The 18,964-nt window shown below is 42.1% G+C and overlaps 1 protein-coding gene across 1 annotated transcript in view; it reads left to right on the top strand.

Annotated features, from left to right (window-relative positions):
* slc7a5 (solute carrier family 7 member 5) overlaps nucleotides 1-11,739 on the top strand; it is a 44,450-nt gene extending 32,711 nt beyond the window's left edge. Inside the window, exons 9-10 of the mRNA XM_056281170.1 lie at nucleotides 6,317-6,494; nucleotides 6,649-11,739. Of these exons, the coding sequence (XP_056137145.1) occupies nucleotides 6,317-6,494; nucleotides 6,649-6,704 (234 nt within the window). The 3' untranslated portion in view covers nucleotides 6,705-11,739. The remainder of the gene's footprint in view (nucleotides 1-6,316; nucleotides 6,495-6,648) is intronic.
* Nucleotides 11,740-18,964: the final 7,225 nt, after the last annotated feature.

Genomic DNA, 18,964 nt, shown 5'->3' with positions numbered 1-18,964 from the left:
GTGGTGTGTGTGTGTGTGTATGTCTGTTTGCACGCGCTAACATGTGACTGTGTATGCTTGTCTGTGTATATAACGCCTTCCTTCCCCTATAAAGAGCCTGATGGCCATCCTGACTCCACTCGTTCGCTCAGTGCATGGTGATGTGTTTTGATTGGGGGCGGAGCCTTTTAGCGCAGTGAAGTGACAGTGGCCACAATGATCTAGCATTCTAGCACTGTGTGTGTGTGTGTGTGTGTGTGTGTGTGTGTGTGTGTGTGTGCGCGCGCGCGCGTGCGTGCATATTTGTGAATGTATTTGTGCTTTCATGATAACTGCATGGTGTGACAACAACCAAGTCTCTCTCTCTCCCTCACATTCCTGCTGTTCAGTAGACTTTGAACAAGGCTGCCAAAGAATTACTGATTTTCAAACAGAAGCCCTCAATTTACTGATACTGAGGACAGTAAACGATGATGAAAACTGACATGATGGTTTCAAGTCGTGATTGTTTCAAATGAAGAGTGTTAACCGTAGCTTTTAGAAATACTGCTATTAAATGAATATCGATATGAGTTGGTGGGAATCTTAAAGCTCCCATCTAACCCAACTGGCAGTCCAACCACATTATTTAGATTCAGAGAAATTAGTGAGGAGGCAGTGAAACAAATGGTAAATCATTGAAAAACAGAAGCTATCTGAGATGCTGGCTTTGAGCCTGACAAGCCACAGAATGGCTAAAAACCTGACTAGTAAAGACCAGTTATTATTTATAGCACTAGTTTTGGCTAGTGCTTGCAGGGGATGAAGGGTTGGATATACATATAGACGAAAGTATTGGGACACCTGGGCATTACACCTACAGGAGCTTTTATGACATCCCATTCTAAATCCATTGGCATTAATATGGAGCTGCCCCCCCCCCCCTTTGCAGCTATAACAGCTTCCACTCTTGTGGGAAGGCTTTCCACAAGATTTTGGAGTGTGGGAATTTTTTACACTTGGACCTGGGAGAATCCCAGCAATGACCACAGACTCAGTTTTTTTAAAATGTTTCTCACTCAATAAACGTTGTGTCCAGATGAACTGATTCAACGTTCTGTGATTTTCTTACCTGGATTATTGAGCATGCATCACAACATTTGTTTTTAACTTTATTTTATGGGGGGCAATTTTCATCTCCCCTAAATGCTCTTAATTTTATTGGACAGAAACATGGGCAGTGTAAGGCAAGATGAAAAAGAAAAGATAGGGGGATGGAGGGGGATACTACAGAAGTCCCAGATGATAGAGTTTGAATCCAAGTCTTTGTAATGGTCTGCATCTAAAGGATGATTCCATTTTTTACAGCCTGGGTCTTATTTTAGTAGTATATACCATCGTGTATTTCAGCTATGATATCATTTTACTCACTGGCTTCATTGTAGAGATCTTAAATACTTGGGGTCAACTGTCCAAAGTAACAGGGAGTGCAGAAGAGAGGTGAAGAAGAGAGTGCAGGCAGGGTGGAGTGGGTGGAGAAGAGTGTCAGGAGTGATTTGCGACAGAAGGGTACCAGCAAGAGTTAAAGGGAAGCTTTACAAGATGGTTGTGAGACCAGCTATGTTACATGGTTTGGAGACAGTGGCACTGACGAAAAGACAGGAGGCGGGGCTGGAGGTGGCAGAGTTGAAGATGCTAAGATTTTCATTGGAAGTGATGAAGAAGGACAGGATTAGGAACAATTATATCAGAGGGACCGCTCAGCTTGGACGGTTTGGAGACAAAGCAATAGAGGCAAGCTTGAGATAGCTTGGACATGTGTGGATGAGAGATGGTGGGTATATTGGGAGAAGGATGCTGAATATGGAGCTGCCAGGGAAGAGGAAAAGAGGAAGGCCAAAGAGGAGGTTTATGGATGTGGTGAGGGAAGACATGCAGGTGGCTGGTGTGACAGAGGAAGATGCAGAGGGCAAGAAGAAATGGAAACGGATGATCCGCTGTGGCGACCCCTAACGGGAGCAGCCGAAAGTAGTAGTAGTAGCTTCATTGTAGAGATCTTGGACATGGGACTGATTCTGGACATGGGACCACTGCTGGACACAGCTTTACAACAACGTCTTATGATCTCATGGAATATAATCCTTAAACCTTGGCTGCCGCTTCTCCCTCTCGTAGCTCCCATTCCCATCCACCCCTGTATGTTTGTGCTATGTTTATCTTGTCTTGTTTCACCCCGTTTATTGTAAAGCGACTTTGAGTGTTAGAAAAGCGCTATGTAAGATTGGTTTATTATTTTTATTATTATTATTAAACCTGTCCTTTCAACAATAACGGCAACAACAAAAAAAACCCTAGTGCTTCAATTTGGCTGTGTACATGATTCCTCATTATCTATGACTTCTCACTTGTGCTGGCCAAGTAGTTTATCGATGGCTTTATGACCGATGGTGAGTACAGCCTGCTTATTCCTGCTAGTAGAACCAGGAATTGACCTAGCAATGTGCTCAACCATTGATAATATTGAACATTTTGAGTAATGACTACTTATACTTTTGTCTTCATTTCCTAATATATGGTTTAGATAACTGAGTTAAATTGGACTTGCTGAAACATGTCTGACATTCATATACCATGGTACCAAAAGATGCCATTGTAAAGCTGGGTCCTGCGGTGGTAAAATTATATTATAACTGATATGTACAAAGGCAAAAACTATGAAAATAAGATCCAGGTTATATATATAAAAAAACTGAATTATTCTTTAACCAGTTGAGTCACCAGGGGACCCCCAACACCAGGCTTTTCTCAACTTTTACCCTCTCAGTTTGGGTTTTGGTGCCTTGCTCAAGGGCATTTTGATGGTAGTTCTGAGGGAAGGGGAATGTTGTGACAGTTACTCCGCTCATAGATTTCCAACTTGTCTGGATAATGAAACCTGTGTGCTCACCAGCCTGCCTAAAGCATCTGACATTCAGGCCACTGCTGTCCCCAGTATCATATGAACAGTTCTCTTTACTTCCCTAAACTGTATTAATCATGATTCATCTTCAGGTGACATCCACTTCTTTGGTCGAGCTCTGAGTCTAAGGATGATGGCAACAATGATGATGATTGAAGGGGTAAGGTCTACATACTAAATTGCTCCCAAAACCTGATTTATTGGCAACATTTCAGTCAGTCAGCTCTTCCTCAGGCGCATAAGGAAGATTTGACTGATTGAAACATTGCCACTGAATTAGTTTTTGGGAACAATTTAGTGTGCAGACCTTACACCCTGATTTTGGTTTTGTAATTTTTGTCTTTTACCTTATTAATATTTTCTGGGCGTGCGCGTACTTGGTTCCTCTAATGATCTTGATCCTCTTCTTTTAGCTGCTCCCGTTGAGGGTCGCCACACCGGATCATCCGTTTCCATCTCTTTCTGTCCTCTGCATTTTCCTCTGTCATGCCAACAACCTACAGGTCCTCCCTCATCACATCTATAAATCTCCTCTTTGGCCTTCCTCTTTTCTTCTTGTCTGGCAGCTCCATATTCAGCATCTTTCTCCCAATATACCCAGCATCTCTCCTCTGCGCAGGTCCAAACCATTTCAATCTCGCCCCTTTTGCTTTGTCTCCAAATTGTCCAACCTGAGTGTCCCTCTAATATACTCATTCCTAATCCTGTCCTCCTTTGTCATTTCCAATGAAAATCTCAGCATCTCAACTCTGCCACCTCCAGCTCCACCTCCGATCTTTTTGTCAGGGCCACTGTCTCCAAACCATACAACATACCTGGTCTCACTACAATCTTGTAAACTTTCCTTTTCACTCTCGCTGGTAACCTTCTATCGCAAATCACTCCTGACACTGTTGTCTACTCAGTCCACCCTGCCTGCACTCTCTTCTTCACTTCACTTCTCTTCTGTACTCCCCGTTACTTTGAACAGTTGAGTTGACCCAAAGTATTTAAACTCATCCACCTTCACCACCTCTTCTCCTTGCATCCTCACCATTCCACTGTCTTCCCTCTCGTTCACGCATATGTATTCCGTCTTGCTCCTACTGACTTTCATTCCTCTTCTCTCCAGTGCATACCTCCACCTCTCCAGGCTCTCCTCAACCTGCTCTCTACTCTCACTACAGCTCACAATGTTATTCGCGAACATCAGAGACTCCTGCCTGATCTCATACATCAACCTGTCTATCACCATTACAAACAAGGGCTCAAGAGTCAATCCTTTATCTAATCCCACCTCCAACTTGAATCCATCCGTCACGCCTACCACACACCTCACCACTGTCATGCTGCTCTCGTGCATATCCTGCACCACTCTTACATACTTCTCTGCCACTCCCGACTTCCTCATACAATACCACACCTCTTTCTGCACCGTCATATGCTTTCTCTAAACCCACAAAGACACAATGTAATTCCTTCTGACCTCCTCTATACTTCTCCATAAACACTCTCAAAGCACACATCGCATCTGAAGGTCTCTTTCCTGGCATGGAACCATTTTGCTGCTCGCTCATCACCTCTCCTCTTAACCTAGCTTCCGATACTCTTTCCCATAACGTCATGCTGTGGCTGATCAACTTTATACCTCTGTAGTTAATACAGCTCTGCAAATCACCCTTATTCTTGAAAACCAGTACCAGTTCTTCTCCACTCCTCAGGCATCCTCTCACTTTCCAAAATTTTGTTTAACAATCTATTTAAAAACTCCACTGCCATCTCTCTTAAACATCTCCATGCCGCTACAGGTATATCATCTGGACCAACCACTTTTCCACTCGTCATAGCTGCCCTCACTTCATCCTTGCTAATCCACCATGCTTCCTGTTTCACTATCCCCATATCATCCAACCTTCTCTCGCTCTCATTTTCTATATTCATCAACCCCTCAAAGTACTCCTTCCACCTTCTCAACACACTCTCCTCACTTGTCAACACATTTCCATCACTGTCCTTCATCACCATAAACTGCTGCACATCATTCCCAGCTCAGTTCCTCTGTCTAGCCAATTGTTACAAGTCCTTTTCTCCTTCCTTAGTGTCCAACCTCTCATACAACTCACCAGATGCCTTTGCCTTCACCAGCTGTCTCTTCACTTTGCGCTGCATCTCCTTGTACTCCTGTCTACTTTCTTCATCCCTCTGACTAACCCACTTCTTCTTTGCCAACCTCTTCCTCTGTATACTTTCCTGTACGTCCTCATTCCACTACCAAGTCTCTTTGTCTTCCTTCCTCTGTCCAGATGACACACCAAGTACCTTCATAACTGTCTCCCACACCCTGCAGTAGTTGCCTACCCATCTGGCATCTCTTCACTACCACCCAGTGCCTGTCTTAGCTCCTCCCTTAACTCCACACAAGTCTTCCTTCTTCAACTTCCACCATTTGATCCTTGGCTCTGCTTTTACTCTCTTCCTGTTCTTAATCTTCAAAGTCATCCTACACACCACCATCCAGTACTGCCTAACTATATTCTCCCGTCACCACCTTGCAGTCTCCAATGTCTTTCAGATTGCACATCCTGCATAACATATAGTCCACCTGTGTGCACCTTCGTCCACTCGTATACGTCACCCTGTGTTCCTCCCTCTTCTTGATATACGTATTCACCACAGCCATTTCCATCCTTTTTACAAAATCCACCACCATCTGTTCTTCCACATTCCTCTCCTTGTCACCATACCTACCCATCATCTCATCACCTCCGTTCCATTCACCAACATGCCCACTGAAGTCCACTCCAATCACCACTCTCTTCTCCTTGGGTACCCTCTCCACCACTTCATCCAACTCATTCCAGAATTCTTCTTTCTCTTCCATCTCACACCCAACGTGCGGCGCATATGCGCTGATAATATTCATCATCACACTTTCGATTTCCAGCTTCATACTCATCACTCTGTATATCACTCTCTTCACCTCCAACACTCTTGACATACTCTTCCTTCAGGATTACCCCTACCCCATTTCTCCTCCCATCCACACCATGGTAGAAGAATTTGAACCCACCTCCGATGCTCCTGGCTTTACTCTTCTTCCACCTGGTCTCTTGCACACACAGTACATCTACCTTCCTTCTCTCTATCATTTCAGCCAGCTTGCTCCCTTATCAGTCATAGTGCTAACATTCAATGTTATGACTCTGACCTCCACACTCCTACCCTTTCTCCTCTCCCGCTGCCTCTGAACATGCCTTCCCTCTCTCCTTCTCCTTCAACCAACAGTAGCATAGTTTCCACAGGTACCCTGCTTACCAAACCAGTGGCAGTCATAAGTAACCCTTGGGTCCTCTAATGATGATGATGATTAATGGAAAAATATTTCAATTAATAATAAACCCTGCTGATTTCGCCCTCTAGGTGAACATCTTATTGCCTGTGAGTTTTGTGCTGGCCTGCCTCTTCCTCATTGTGGTGTCCATCTGGAAGACTCCAAAAGAGTGTGCCATTGGCTTCGGCATCATTGGTACAGGAATTCCTGTTTATTTCTTCGGTGTCTGGTGGCAGAATAAGCCCAAGTGGCTGCTTCAGGCTATCTGTAAGTTGTGCAACCACAATTTATGACTGTATACAGACTATTACCATGTTCTTCTTCTTTCTTTTTTTGTGCCTTTTTTTAAATCACCAGTTGCTCAAAAATATTTTATGGCAAAATAGATTATTCTCCCTAACATATTTTTCTGTGTCTACAGTCTCAACCACGGCTTTGTGTCAGAAGCTGATGGAGGTGGTGCCACAGGAATCCTAAAGAATCCATGTTTTTTGTTGCAGCCAGTGGCCAATCAAATTGCACCACCAGTGACCTCTGACATCAGAGTTCATGCAACTAGACCTTTTAACCCCCTTCCCCAACCTTCATTTTCAAAAGAGACACACACTCATATACACAAACATGAACAGACACTCACGCACTGAGAGACCCAGAGCCATCCTGTCTATTAGGGTGTGGTTAAGGGTTGATAAGGGCCGTTGAGAGAAAGGCGCTGAAACTACAAACGTCTTTCAAACATTTGGTTCTTTGGGTTATATCCAACTTTTAGCTGTTTATTTTAAGTGTTTGCTAGTTTTACTGTTCTTTACTTACCCAAACTTCCCTTTGACAAGGATCATGTGCTCAATGATTATTTTTGTTTTTGACGTAGGATTTCTGTGAATCGTTTTTGTTTTTATGAAGTTCTTCTTTTGTGTTTGTGTGTGTGTGTGTGTATTTGTGTGATTCAAGGTATTGTGCTCCGTCATCGTTGCTCTGTTGCATCATTTAGCAAGTTGTGCCTTATTGGGCAAATTAAAGTGTAAATAACTCAGATGAATTCACTCCCAGCCAGGCAGCCTTGTAGGTGTTAATTGTCTAAAGCTGGTATTCTTGACCTTAAAGGTATATGGTCGTATGCAAATCAGTCTTTTAAAAAATAGCATAACTTGGATTTTCTCTATAAGCCTCAGAGGATCTACGTTTAACTTTTTTTTAACCAAACGTTGTCAGATACCACTGTTGAACAGAATTCTGTTTAACGTATATATTTTTTTTACATGCAAGAGGAGCTTACTAAATATTAAGGAAGCCCTGCATTTGAAATGTCTGGCCCCTCTGAAATTTGAAATGGTTAACATTTTTTAAGATAGAGAAACTTGGTAACATGTGTTTGTGCCCAGCATTTCAAGATTCCAAATCAAGTTGGAGATTCTTGGACCTAGCTGTAGCCTGATATTCAGCCGTGGGTTATTTGAATGGTTGGGTTAATCGGGACAACTGGCTGATTGTAGTATCTGGGGACAAAGATGTCCATGCTACTGTCTCTTACCTTTCTGTTGTGGTAGGATTAAAAGGCTTGTGTCCATTAAGCATTTTTTTCTGAGCGCCAGCGTCTTTTTTTCCCCCCAATGAGGAAAGAGCATATGCGGCCGCCTAGAGGACAGCGCTGCACCCATTGTCATTTTTCAGAGTGCTCCGACTTTTTTGTGCAGCCACTCCAAGCGCTGCTAGTTGAAAATCTCTGAAATTTTCAGAAAGGTGCTGGTGTTGTCACTGTTGCGCCTTTTCAGGCAACCAATCATATATTAGATGGGGCAGGACTCGTCACCCTAGTAAACAAGAAAATGGAGGAGAAGCTTGCTCGGGCCATGTCTGTCTATTCTGCGCTTTATGACATGTCAAACAGAAACCACTGTAAAGACAGAAAAGCCCATTTGTGGGAGCAGATCAACCAGACACTGAATGTTGCTGATGAGTGTTATGCTTTTATTACCCTACGCGTTGTAAGTTTGTTGTTAGCTGTGTAGTCGACCCTCTGTTAACGTAACGTTCAATTAGCTACCTAGCTAATGTCAATCTGCTTCTTTTTACGTTGTCAATTATGTGATTATAGGTGAACTTTGCTAATCAAAATGGAAATACTTGAGGGAAAAGTATAGAAAAGAGAGAAAGGCTGAGTGGGAGAATGGGGCAGAAGGTGGCGCAAAAAAAGCGATGGAAATTAATGAACATCCTCACCCACATCCTCCTTGCTCTACGGCTGACAGATTGAGCAGTGACATCACATTATAAGCTCATCCGTACAAAGTATGAGGGTAAGCATCCTCCAGTTGGTGCTCATGGTGAAAAAGTGTCGCGCAAATAGTAATAATAACAGATAATAAAACACAAAGGGGCAATGCTAGTCTATCATACAACGGCAGTTAGGATGGTGACATATTGTCATAGAAACAAAATTCACGTGCAGCAGTTTTTTTCTCTCTCACCACACAAGCCATGACAGCGCTTTTCTGCCAGAGAAAAACGCTATGGACACACTCCTTTAGGGTTATTTTTTTGGTTCTTTTTGGGTGGGGTTGTTTTGTTTTTGTTGACTGAGTGCAGTTCTTTTACTTTACTGTTGTGCTTTAGAGAGTAATTGAGATCTTGGTGTGTTGGCAAGTTTTTTTTTAAACTTTTTTGTCTCTATTCCCAAGACGTAATCAGACAGTCTGCAAAATATATCAGCTTGCCATTAGCCTTGTTGAGTCTTACCTCCCAAAACCAGTATTCCTACATAAAAAACAGCTGGAAGAAAGATAATCATTCATGTGTTAACATATGTAATGGGGATGGTGATATACGTACGTTATGAACTGAAAATGTTTTTCTTCTGAAGGTCCAACTCTCCAAGTAAAAAAAAAAAAAAAGGACACATTCAGTAGTCTGAATCAAAAATGGGGCTGACATTTTTCTTGAGCCCTCCCTTTGCAGTTATGGTTTTGATTTTTTTCTTTGTCATCTCATGTTGAGAAGTTAAGAACTCAAATTGGTGAAAAGCCTTGCAGTGACATTATACTTAGTTGCTGCTGAAATGTAATTGGGCCGATTTGTAGTCAAGAGGACATTTTTGTTGGAAGAGGTTATGCTGCATTGGCTTGTGCCACCAGAGTCTGCAGAGACTCACTGGCTTTTGACTTCCTTTCACAACATTTTCCTGCGTGCGGTTGTATGCAGTTGTCATATCATTAAATATGATTGGACTCGGATGCGGGAAGAAATCAATGCAACTTAGTTATATTATTGGTTTCTCTTAAATTATACACCGATCAGCCAATACATTAAAACCACTGACAGGATGATCGCGTTACAATGGCAGCTGTCAAGGGATGGGATATATTAGGCAGCAAGTGAACAGTCAGTTACTGAAGTTGATATGTTGGAAGCAGGAAAAATGGGAAAGCGTAAGGATCTGAGCGACTCTTGACGAGGGCCAAATTGTGATGGCTTGACAACTGGGTCAGAGCATCAACAAAACGGCAGGTCTTGTGGGGTGTTCCTGGTATGCAGTGGTCAGTACCTACCAAAAGTGGTCCAAGGAAGGACAACTGGTGAACTGGTGACAGAGTCATGGGCGCCCAAGGCTCCTTGATGTGTGTGTGTGTGGGGGGGGGGGGGGCAAAGGCTAGCCTGTCTGGTCTGATCCCACACAAAAGCTACTGTAGCCCAAGTTGCTGAAAAAGTTAATGCTGGCTATGATAGACAGGTGTCAGAACACAGTGCATCACAGCTTGCTGCGTATGGGGCTGTGTAGCTGTAGACCAGTCAGAGTGCCCATCATGACCCCTGTCCACCGCTGAAAGTGCCTACAATGGGCACGTGAGCAGCAGAACTTGACCATGGACTAGTGGAAGAAAGTGGCCCAGTCTGATGTTGTCTTTTACATCATGTGGACGGCTGGGTGTGTGTGCATCCTTTACCTGGGAAAGAGGTTGCACCAAGATACACTATGGGAAGAATGCAAGCTGGCAGAGGCAGTGTGATCTGCTGAGCAGTATTCTGCTGGGAAACCTTGGGTCCTGGCATTCATGTGGATGTTACTTTGACACGTACCACCTACCTAAACATTGTTTCAGACCATGTAAACCCTTCATAGCGATGGTATTCCCTGATGGCAGTGGCCTCTTTTAGCAGGATAATGTGCCCTGCCACACTGCAAAAATTCTTCAGAAATGGTTTGAGGAACATGACAGAGTTCAAGGTGTTGCCTTTGCCTCAAAATTCCCCAGATCTCAATCCGATCAAGCATCTGTGGGATGTGCCTGAAAAACAGGTCCAATCCATGGAGGCCTCACCTCACAACTTACAGGCCTTAAAGGATCTGCTGCTAACGTCTTGGCGCCAGATATCAGAGGACACCTTCAGAGGTCTTGTGGAGTCCATGCCTCAACGGGTCAAAGCTGCTTTGGCGGCACGAGGGGGACCGACACAATATTAGGCAGGTGGTTTCAATGTTTTGGCTGATCAGTGTAGCTCAGGGGCCAGAAAAAAGTTTAAATGAGCCCAGCTCCAATGCTGAGATTGAACTTGTTAAACTAGACAACTGGGCTAAATGCGTTTTTAAACAACCAATGTTGTAGCGTACATACTGTAGTAACGGTTAAGGAAGACTCGAGCCCAGAATTCTGTGCTTTTGTCTGTTCTACGCAGATAAGGGCGACATTATAGATGTGCTAAGAGGAGTCTGACGTTTCTGTAGGTCAAAGTGATTGTGTGTGTGACCAATGAATTGCAGTCACAGCTATGTTAGGTGTCTTCTTTTTTGGTGCAGTGGATACGTTCGGGTTCTCTGGGCTAGTAGTTATTCCAAATTATCGCTAGTCCATCTTTGGGTTGTCATTGCTACTGAATCAATCAGCTTCTCTGGATGACTTTTTGGATTCTGTTAGTGTCCTAGACACAAAAAGGCAAAGCTTACATCTCTAGTCCTGAACTCAGAGTCTCTGTCAATCAACAGACAATCAGGGCAACACCTGCTTTCTTTTTTCATTCAGTCCTGTGTGACATTTCAATGTAGTTTCAATGATTTACAGGCCGTGGTGATTGGGAACAGGCAGTCAGTTTGACTAACAGAGTGGTAGGCCTTATCATTTTTTGTTTTCATTTTGTTTTCACATTGTGAATTTAAAACTGTGTAGTGTTACTGTATTATTAACGTTGACCCTCTTAGAAACAGACCAAAACTACATGTTACCATGACATATCATATGTTGTTTCCATGGAGGTGTGATGTGGTTTCCATAGAGACAGTGTGAGCAGCCTGGAGGGGCTGTGTGGTTTCTGTGGAAACATTGATGAGGGGTGGTCATGTATGTTTTAGCAGTAGTACCGTTCTAACACTCCAGCCATTGCTGAAGTCAGTGGGAAACTAATCTGAATAGAACTGTAGAGGTTTTATTTATTTATTGTTAGGAAACTTCAAAGTTTACTATCAGTCTCTAATTTTTTACAGGGCATTTTATTAAAAGTGCTTTTCAAATAAATCTTCCATTTTTTTCCACTCTTTTGTTCATCTGTATATTATTTTGTTGCTCTCTTTATTTTTTCTTACCTTCTTTCTAGTATCATTTTTATTTTCTCCATATGTGTATTAACACAGGCCAATACAACAGGGCTCCCAACATTTTACTTCATAAAGGTTTCATCCAAACTTCATCCATTTCTTTCCATGATCATGGAGGGCAAAGTCCATATTTGCGCTTTCAAATGAATAGATTCCCTAAAGGATTAATAATCTTGTTTCTACACCTGGCCACCTTGGCCTTAATAAGGAAGTACTCTTGAATAAATAAAAATAGCTGATAAGCACCATTAAGTGCTGTGAATGTGAATGAAATGTAAACTCTTATGAGGCAAAATGTTCAATACATTCTGACAGATTCTTGAGACCTATCCATAAAAGTCTCGATAATCCATGACTTTATTTGAAAAATTTAAGAAACTGAGTTGCAAAACACTTCTCAGAATTACGTTTCTTGTTTTTGTTCTTTTAATTCAGTTTCTAAATGGGAACTGAGTATATCTACATTCCAAGTCTGTCACATGATGGTCTCCACTTACAATTTATTTTGTCCACATTTCATAGGATTTGTAATAGAGTTTGAACAGAAGGGATATTTCAAAGAATAATAGCATGCAGACTGTTTCATCACATTTCATTTAAAATCAAATTAAGAAACAGGAGTAAGAGGACTGTGACAACATGTGCCTGCTGTCTGCCAGTACCCAAGACATCTCTGAACTCCACGTATATGAAGTTGGAAATGTCCATCTTCCTTAGTCACATGTTCACACTGTTTTGATGGATGCTGTTACATACAGCATTTTTGAGCAAGTTGACGTTATCTAGCTAAATGGGCTGGCAAAAGAAAAAAGGCCAAGATCTTAACTTTTATACTTTGCTATATTGCGAAATGTAGATGATACACATATCAAATAATTACACAGCCAACCATGCATAAAAATGCAAAACACTTTTTTCTTTCGATGAATTCCGAATGCCACCACTTCTTGTTGCATTCTTTTATTGCTGCGATCCCAGATAGCATCCGGATGTGGGCCACTTCAGGCAATGATGCGGCACTGATGGCCTTCTTCTGGCCCTGACAAAATGGACGTGAGCCTAAAGTGGCCCACATGTATAATAGCAAATATGGTCCAAATATGCCAAATCAAATTTGGGCTTTTTTTTTGGCAAAGATGCGGTGCTCTTGGCAACATGTAATCTGGATGTGACCCTGAAGTGGCCCGTGTGGTAAATGGTGAATATGGCACAAATATCACAAAACAAATATGGGCCATCTTTGGCAAATATGAATGAATGAATGCCTTTATTTGTCATTGCACAGCTGTACAACGAAACTAAGTGCAACTCCCCAGTGGTGCAAAATAAAATAAATAAATAGAATATATACAAATAGTCCATTCAAATATGTGGCACATGCGGCATTGCTATGGCTTTGTTCTGGCCCAGATCTGGCAAACAGGAGCGGACTGCCCAAGTGCCATCATTCCACGCGGTATGTGGGCCGGATGAAAGTGTCGGTGTGGGACGGGTCTGGGCCACAGCAATTTTGCTATCTGGGATGTCACCAAAATTTCTGACCTGGACTTCTGAATTTGACACACGTTTAGTTTGTTTTTTCACAAGGTGGATCTCGTTTTTTTTTTATACTAACTTTGAGTCGTTTTAAACACAGTGGCCCAGTCTGGCAGATGTTACACTGTCGCAAACCACATTCCACTTTTACATCTGAAAAACAAGTCGCCTCAAACTGGTTGACAAAGCAAAAAAACATCGATCAACTTTTTTCCCCCCTCTGTTGAATATCGTGTGATCAATCAATCAATCAATCAAGTTGCATTTTTAATAGCGCTTTTAGCACACGTGAATTTGGAGGTGGTAATTTACTTTCAAGAAACTTATTGCTAACGATATGCTAACTTTTGAGTCTTATTGTAGCTTGTCAATGGCCCAGACTGCTAATGACTGTATTAGCAACATTGCTGTTGTGAGTAAATTAGTGCTTCAAATTTCATAAAAGCGCCACCATTAGAAAGGATATTTGACTCATAAAACAAAGTTGGTAGGCAACTTAACCCCGTGTAAAGCCTGGATCTTGTTTGGGAAGATTTTTTTTTTCAAACGAGAAACCATAATGGGGATTTTGGCGCGCAACCCATCCGCCATCTTGCAAGCTAATGTAAACTACTAATAAGACACGTTAGCCCCTAGCTAACAGGTCTGCCCCTTTAGTCGAGCGCTTAATGACGTCGCCTTGTGGTACAGTACACCCCGTATCGAATCCCGCACCGGGCAAGAAAATAACCGGATACACTAATTTTGCCCTGAAAAGTGGCAGCACGGCTTGGCCACTCTACAGTTCTCCAACCAGGGCTCGGCAACCTTTTGGAGTCCTGTTACACTTTACAAAGTAAAAAAAAAAAAATCACAGACCCAAGTGCCATTTCATTTTCATAATGAGCATTTATCTATTTATTGCTGCTGCTTGTCTCCCCCGTCTAGATTCCGCATGCCAAAAGATCGCCATGCGCGCGCACGCACACACACTATTTGTACAAATGTATGAAAATTACTCGGGCACAAAAGAAAATTAATTCAATCTTACCGATTTAGTGCGACCCTTGTTTGTCCCGATTTCTGGCAACCACAGCTAGACTAAGACCGTCGTTTACATCCACACACTCGTCAAGAGCTACGCTGAATACCGACGCATCTTTGGGTGCAAGTTTGCTGGTGCCTTATGTCAGGTTTTCAGCCACGTCTGTAATGCGCTTCCCAGCAGTTCTTGCAGAAAAGGGCATTTCTTCGACCCTGTTGATGATCCGTGTGTGTATGTTTGGTAACCCATCAAGCATGGCCTGCGAACTGCTGAGGAAAGTCTCCTCCATACACTCCACCGGGGAAGCTAACTCTGTAGCTTGGTCTTTGGTGCCACGTCGGGTTGTAAACGCGCGGCTTTTCTTCCCGCGCCGGGCCGCTGCCTGCCCTCTTGATCGAGTCATCTTTATCAGCCGCAGCTTCGACGGTTTTCTTGTGCGATGTTTCAAAATGACGTTTTACACGAAGTTCGACCCAACATTTTCGCAGCAGAGAGTGCACACGGCTCGGTCCTTTCGCGAAATAAATCCGAATTCATTTGTCCAAGACGGCTGGAACAGGGAACATTAGACAATACTGCTTCCGCCATCGTCAGTTGTTCTTGACAGAGCAAAAAAAGAACGCTAGCTAGCATCGCCACAGTGGCGACTCCTAACGGGAGCCGCCGGAAGTAGTAGTAGTAGCAGCAGCTAGCTATGCTACGTTTTCACTACCGCTGTAATTCTGCGCTCGTGGGCGGATCAGAAAGGGGGAGGAGGGGGATGAAAGACGTCAATTGTGCGCGCTCTCTTGCTGTCAAAAACAACGGTGTATTTTGAGACTAATCATTTCAATATTATTATAAATCGAATTGTTCACTTAGTTCACAATTAGGCTATATTTTATATTAAAAGGCTTTTATCAAAAAAGGATATCAAAAAAATTTTTTTGTTTATTGAATTGCTCCATACGGGCAGCACGGTGGCCCAGTGGTTAGCTGTTGCCTCACAGCAAGAAGGTCCTGGGTTCGAACCCAAGGCCGTCCCAGGTCCTTTCTGTGTGGAGTTTGAATGATCTCCCCATGTCTGTGTGGATTTCCTCCAGGTGCTCTGGTTTCCTCCCTCAGTCCAAAGACATGTAGGTCAGGTGAACCGGCCGTACTAAATTGTCCCTAGGTGTGAATGTGTGTCGGCCCTGTGATGGTCTGGCGGTCTGTCCAGGGTGTCTCCCCGCCTGCCGCCCACTGACTGCTGGGATAGGCTCCAGCATCCCCGCGATCCTGGGTAAGGATAAGCGGTTTGGATAATGAATGAATGAATGCTCCATGTGCCCATGTTAATGGCCTCGCATGCCACCGTGGCACGCATGTCATAGGTTGCCGATCCGCTTTAAACTATTGCCAGATATGGACATAACCCCAATTAAAGTAGTAGTCACCTCATATGACGTCTGCATAACCCAGTGGAGCTTTATCATTATGATGCATTGTCCCAAATATACCTAACAGCTGTTGACTGTTTCCCAATGTTTTAAATCAGTTGTCACTCCATCCAGTTAGGTCACTTTTATTTGTTGCAGTTGCCAGATGTAACTTTGCCTTAATTTACAATAAAATACCTCAATGAGGGATGAAAATAGTCTTTTACTTACCCTGAGTGCAAAATGGGAGGTTTACTATTGAAAAAAAAAGGAGTTAGAGGTGGGAAATAACAGCAGTGTTTAGTTGCCGTGGACAATAACGGCGTGCCAGACAGGCAAGCAGATGACCAAACTACTTGGGTAAACAACTGGCCCCCCATGGCATGTCCCTAAAGTGTATAAAGAAGTGATCTCTTTTCTCTAGTGCCCTATTTCCAAAGGATCTATGTGTTTCTGCAAAGACACTTGTTTAGTCTTGGCTCACTTGATTTATTTTGTATCAGGACTCTTTTAGTTCATAACCCTTGTGAACTTTATGCCTTTTGCAGATCACCTCTGTGTGGTCAGATGGTAGATACTGATGTCATGAAATCATATGGAAATTACTATTTTCCTAACTTACATTTTATATTATAAAGTGTATGGCATTTATTTGAACAGCATCTGTGAGTTTTAATCATGTATTTTTTTACATCCTGATTTTGAAACGCTGATGGTGTAACGTAAAAATCTGAGTTGCCTTGACAATGACTTGAACTTATGCTGCTGAGTGGTCTACAGCTGTACGCAACCATAGCATTCTGTTTTATTAAACCCTCAGATGTGACTACTACATGTCTCGTTTTGTCTGCTGATACTTGGTGGTGTATTTTTATAATTATTAATTATGTTTTGTCTCTTGTGTGATGGGATGTTCAGTTTCCATCCTCTAATTAGATGTCATGGGATTCCCCTCCTTCCTTCACACCCTTATTAATAAAGGATTACCCATTCAGATCATATAAAATTATAAATTCAGCATATTTAGATTCTTATTCTTCCCATTCACGTTCTTATTCTTGTCATCGCAGGCTCATAAATTAAACTTGTAATGGATTACTCTTTGTTATTTTACAAAATACTGTCATAATAGTAGACACGGTAAGTTATTTGTATAATTATAAATATCAGTCAGCCACCCAGTCCGTCATAACTACCGTAAGAGCAAGTGATGTAAGAAGTACATTGTTTGACAGAGGAGAAAGGAAAGAGCGTCTAAATATTGTATTTTAGATCCCACCCTATTATGAACATTCCAGTGTGTTGCGTTCTTTAAGCCTTAAACCGTATTCACATGCTCTTTTCACACCCATTTTGAGTACTGTGGTCTGAAAAGTTCTGGAAATGGCATTTCTGATGTTAGAACATTTCACTGATACTGAAAATTTTACATGCAATCGTAAATTCCTTGGTTTCACTCCTTATGCAAAATTATGAAACCAATGCATGCGGAGCGCTGTGAACTCTTAACTGAGGACATATACTGTGCGGATGGAGCCACTGCTGGCCCATCACCACTTTTACTACAAACTTCATTTACAACAAAAGTTGATAGCTTTTTTTTATGCATTTTTTTTCTTTAAATTCAAAAACTTCCAAGGCTTTTCAGAAATCTGCAAGTAAATGATGTCTGATGATGAATGAAGTTCTTTAAGAGACATGAGATTTGATGTAGTCGGTGTCTTAGGCAAAAACCTTGCAGCATGATAAGGGACCTGAAAAATCAGTACCTCGATACATCAACACAGTACATCAGTGCATTCTTATTTTAAAGTGTGGGCATGTGTTGGAGCTAACTGCAGTTTCCATCCATTCAGATGCATGAGTCATATGTTTCATAGATCATGAAAACAGATGTTAGTACAGACAGAGACATTATACCGACAATACAGACATTAATTTCATCAGATACTCTTTGAAAAATTATGGTAATTTTTTTTCCTGAATGGTCTCTATATTGAGATGGGCTAAAAGAGCATGAGAATACAGCATAAGCCAACTTCTGTGCTGCTCTATCTTTTAAGTAACAGCTTTCTCTTTTAGGTTTTTTTGTTTTTATATGACTTCTCATTTTTATTCTGGAGACTAAAATAAAGACGGATTAAACTAAATCTGTTGTGTTTCTTAAATAATATTAAACTGATACACTCAGATACTCAAATACTCCACAAAATCTAAATGGACTGAATTTATACAGCGCTTTTCTAGTCTACCAACCACTCAAAGTGCTTTACAGTGTATGCCTCACATTCATCCATTCACACACACATTTATACACTGATGTTAGATGCTGCCATGCAAGGTACCAACATGCTCATCAGGACTTCAATGGGGTTCAATGTCTTGCTAAAGGACACTTCGATACGCTCTCTGGAGTAGCCAGGGATTGAACCAGGAACCTTCCTAGATGACCCGCTCTACCTCCTGAGCCATGCCGTCCCAAAGAGAAGGTCCTTTGCAGCTAAAGGGGTTTTCTGTGTTGGTGCGACATTAAACGGTGTCTGGGTTTTTTACCATGTGTCCTACTTACATACATTCAGCCAAACTTGTGGATACCCTTTTGGCTGAACTGCAACAGCGGGGCCAGCCCTACATATGTGGTTGTCCGTGAGTGAGTGCCTGAGTGAGTGATGGAGTTTCACCATTAATCGGACAGCCGAGTGTTTAGTTGGCCACGTGAACAGTTTTCTATTACATCATCAGCTGTTCACGGAACAGATGTCAAAACAGAGGGGTTTTTTATGTAGTCATGCTAAAACAGACGTTTATTTATTTATTTTATTTTTATTGTTTATTTTATTTTTTCTATTTCTTATTTTGTCTTCTATTTCTATTTATTTCTATTGTCTTGTTATTGTGATTGTAGTTTTTTTTTCTTTACTAGTGCACGAGTGTCTGTAATAGGATCCAATTTCCCCTCGGGGATTAATAAAGTATTTCTGATTCTGAGTCTGTTTAACAAATGTAGTTGCGGCTCAGTCATATAGTACACTAGTTTTTAATCTAGTCTTGTTTTTTGTTTGTGCAGGCACTTTGACGGTACACTGAATGTTGTGCTGAGCCTCGCTCAGCTCAGTTGATGGATACCTACCGGGATAATTAGCAGCTCCTCTCAAAAGAAGAGAAATTCACCTTCTCCGAAACCAACCATTAATAC

This window comes from Lampris incognitus, chromosome 6 (assembly GCF_029633865.1).
Source record: "Lampris incognitus isolate fLamInc1 chromosome 6, fLamInc1.hap2, whole genome shotgun sequence".
In the NCBI taxonomy this organism is placed as follows: Eukaryota; Metazoa; Chordata; class Actinopteri; order Lampriformes; family Lampridae; genus Lampris; species Lampris incognitus.
The sequence above is the reverse complement of the archived record's forward strand: the minus strand, read 5'-3'. Positions and strand labels throughout refer to the sequence as shown.